This window comes from Etheostoma cragini, unplaced genomic scaffold (genome assembly GCF_013103735.1).
Source record: "Etheostoma cragini isolate CJK2018 unplaced genomic scaffold, CSU_Ecrag_1.0 ScbMSFa_1830, whole genome shotgun sequence".
NCBI lineage: Eukaryota > Metazoa > Chordata > Actinopteri > Perciformes > Percidae > Etheostoma > Etheostoma cragini.
The window spans coordinates 1-3,553 of record NW_023265926.1 but is presented as its reverse complement, the minus strand read 5'-3'; the positions used below and the strand labels follow the sequence as shown (position 1 = coordinate 3,553).

The window sequence follows — 3,553 nt, the reverse complement described above, 5'->3', positions numbered from 1 at the left end:
TCTGTGTGTGTGTGTGTGTGTGTGTGTGTGTGTGTGTGTGTGTGTGTGTGTGTCTTGTACCCAGGTCCTGGAGAAGGACGTGTTGCAGCACCTTAAGGCTCGATCGGTGATGCACGACCAGCTGAAGAAGAAACAGAAGGAGGTCCAGAAGGTTCTGAAGACCCTGGACACCCAGGTGGAGCTCAGGTAACGAGGTTTTACACCATCAGAAGTACTTTTAGAAGGTTTTACACCTTCAGAAGTACTTTTAGAAGGTTTTACACCATTAGAAGTAGTTTTAGAAGGTTTTACACCATCAGAAGTAGTTTTAGAAGGTTTTACACCTTCAGAAGTAGTTTTAGAAGGTATTACCCAATCAGAAGTAGTTATAGAAGGTTTTACACCTTCAGAAGTAGTTATAGAAGGTTTTACACCTTCAGAAGTAGTTATAGAAGGTTTTACACCATCAGAAGTAGTTATAGAAGGTTTTACACCATCAGAAGTAGTTTTAGAAGGTTTTACACCATCAGAAGTAGTTTTAGAAGGTTTTACACCTTCAGAAGTAGTTTTAGAAGGTATTACCCAATCAGAAGTAGTTATAGAAGGGTTTACACCATCAGAAGTAGTTATAGAAGGTTTTACACCTTCAGAAGTAGTTATAGAAGGTTTTACACCATCAGAAGTAGTTTTAGAAGGTTTGACACCTTCAGAAGTAGTTTTAGAAGGTTTGACACCTTCAGAAGTAGTTTTAGAAGGTTTTACACCATCAGAAGTAGTTATAGAAGGTTTTACACCTTCAGAAGTAGTTATAGAAGGTTTTACACCATCAGAAGTAGTTTTAGAAGGTTTTATACCAGTAGAAGTAGTTTTAGAAGGTTTTACACCATCAGAAGTAGTTTTAGAAGGTATTACCCAATCAGAAGTAGTTATAGAAGGTTTTACACCATCAGAAGTAGTTATAGAAGATTTTACACCATCAGAAGTAGTTATAGAAGGTTTTACACCATCAGAAGTAGTTTTAGAAGGTTTTACACCATCAGAAGTAGTTATAGAAGGTTTTACACCATCAGAAGTAGTTTTAGAAGGTTTTACACCTTCAGAAGTAGTTATAGAAGGTTTTACACCATCAGAAGTAGTTTTAGAAGGTTTTATACCAGTAGAAGTAGTTTTAAACCATTAGAAGTAGTTTTATACCATTAGAAGTAGGCTAGTTTTAGAAGGCTTTCACACCTGAATGTCCGTACCAGGTAGACTGGGTAAGCCCCGCCCACTCTGCCGGCGGACTGCAGACCTGCACCTTTAACCCTTGTGTTGTCTCCCGGGTCAAAAACGCACAAAATTGTGACATTTTTGTCCCTTTTTCAGACTTTTTGTCTGTTTCGACCAACACCACCACCTTACTAGTTTTGCACTTTTGGGAATTAATGGTCAATAACCCTCATTTATATAGCATTATTCCTAATATTAGAGTTAAAAAAGCAGAAATTATGAATTATTTTGACTAATAGTTAAGATCAGAGGAATTAAAGAGCGTTGGAAGGAATCCATTTTATGGTAATTTGGTTAAAAAGAAACTCAGATTTCAGATAGAGACATTAATTAATGGTCAGGTTTGACCCGGGATAACAGGGGGGTTAACTTAACAGCGGTGGTGTTTGTTCAGGAGGGGGCAGCTGCAGGAGGCCCACCAGCTGCAGCTGTTCAGCGCCAACCAGCGCCTCCTGCTGGAGTGGAGCGTGAAGCAGAGCGCCGACATGGCGGAGAGAGGACTCCCCAAGACCCGGGCCGAGGCCGAGCGCCTCCTCGGGGAGCATCAGGACTGGAAGGTGAGACTCTGAAGACCTCTGCAGATTCAGAAAAAACAAATTAATGTTCCATTAAGGGAAGCGGCTCGGGTCGACTGCGGTTAGGGGCGGGGGGGGGGAATCGATGCAGCATGCAGCATATCATCGTATATTAGAGACAATTCTCTCTCACCAATCAGCAGTCTGCAGTGAGTAGAGACGATTCTCTCTCACCAATCAGCAGTCTGCAGTGAGTAGAGACGATTCTCTACGACCAATCAGCAGTCTGCAGTGATTAGAGACGATTCTCTCAGACCAATCAGCAGTCTGCAGTGATTAGAGACGATTCTCTCTGACCAATCAGCAGTCTGCAGTGATTAGAGACGATTCTCTCTGACCAATCAGCAGTCTGCAGTGATTAGAGACGATTCTCTCTGACCAATCAGCAGTCTGCAGTGATTAGAGAGGATTCTCTCTGACCAATCAGCAGTCTGCAGTGATTAGAGACGATTCTCTCCGACCAATCAGCAGTCTGCAGTGATTAAAGACGATTCTCAATGCTTTTGTTTACCTTTTATTGAAGCAGATCTTAACCGCGTTGGACTTGACTTGATGTGATTTCCAGACGGAGATCGACGCCCGCGCAGAGCGCATCGACTCGGTCCGGGACTTTGGCCTCGGGCTGATCCGATCGGGTCACGGTTCTAAGGCGGAGATCCAGAAGGCCCTGAACCAGCTGGAGGAGGCTAAATCCGGACTGGACCGAGCCTGGCAGAACCGCAGCACGACCCTGGAGCAGGCCCGGACTCTGCAGGTGATGATGCGATATGGAGCTGGTGGGTGGCCTGGAAATCTAGATCTACATCATATAGTCTGCAGCCAGGGTTGGTCCAGCCACTCTCCAAGCTGGAAAAAACAAATTCTGGTCAGGCCAATCACATCGTGTATAGAGTCGGTGGGCGGGGCTTAACGGGATGACGACAGAGTTGGGATGGTTCGGTGTGAATACCCTGCTATTTGAAAACAAAGAAGATGGCCGCTGCTACTGGAGAACAGTCTGGAGTTGCTCGTGGATCCCAGAAAGTCTAACTTGGATCTGCCGTTGGACTTATTTGCTCACCATAAAAAAAAAATCCTAAAAAGCTTCAGCCAGTCCCTCCAGAAAAATCGTTTCTTTTCAAATTCGCTGCACTTTTGCCGATTTCCGTAAAAAATAACGCGGGCTTGCGTGATTTCATAATCCCGCATTTTCGTTGAAAAAAAGCCACAAATATCTGAGCAGGAACATGAAATTTTTTTGCTCTCACTTAACACAAGAGCAGCCGTTTTCCCCTGTTGTCATGGAAACGTTATATAGTGATGTAATTACACGACAAGACAAACACAATCTCTTGTTCATCAATCCTGTTTGCATAAAAATCCCGCATAATTCACCGGATTTTTTAACAAAATGGACTTTTGGAAGATTTTTGGAAGATTGCGACAAGACAGCACCAAATGTGGTGGAGCGACCTAGTGAGTGAAGAAAGCAAGCTACTATATCAAATAAACGTACTATTATTAAATAAATGACGGGTTGTCCCTCCTGCAGGTGTTCCTGTCTTCTGTTGAGCAGTTTGGGACCTGGCTCAGCAACAAGGAGGTCTTCCTCTCCAACCAGGACCTGGGGGTAAGACTTACCCCATCAGCATATCTCCACTCCACGGCTCCTGGCTCTGTACACGCTAAAAGTAGTGATTATTTACATGGAGTCTGGTGGAGATATGCTGCTCTATACACGCTAAAAGTAG

General features: G+C 43.7%; 1 protein-coding gene across 1 annotated transcript; it reads left to right on the top strand.

Annotated features, from left to right (window-relative positions):
* Positions 1-109: 109 nt before the first annotated feature.
* On the top strand, positions 110-3,432 carry LOC117940159 (spectrin alpha chain-like; the record flags this gene model as incomplete). The annotated part of the gene is made up of 4 exons (XM_034865529.1): positions 110-186; positions 1,643-1,805; positions 2,389-2,577; positions 3,355-3,432. Coding segments are annotated over exons 1-4 (507 nt in total), but the record flags the coding sequence as incomplete, so codon positions are not given.
* Between the last annotated feature and the right edge of the window lie 121 nt (positions 3,433-3,553).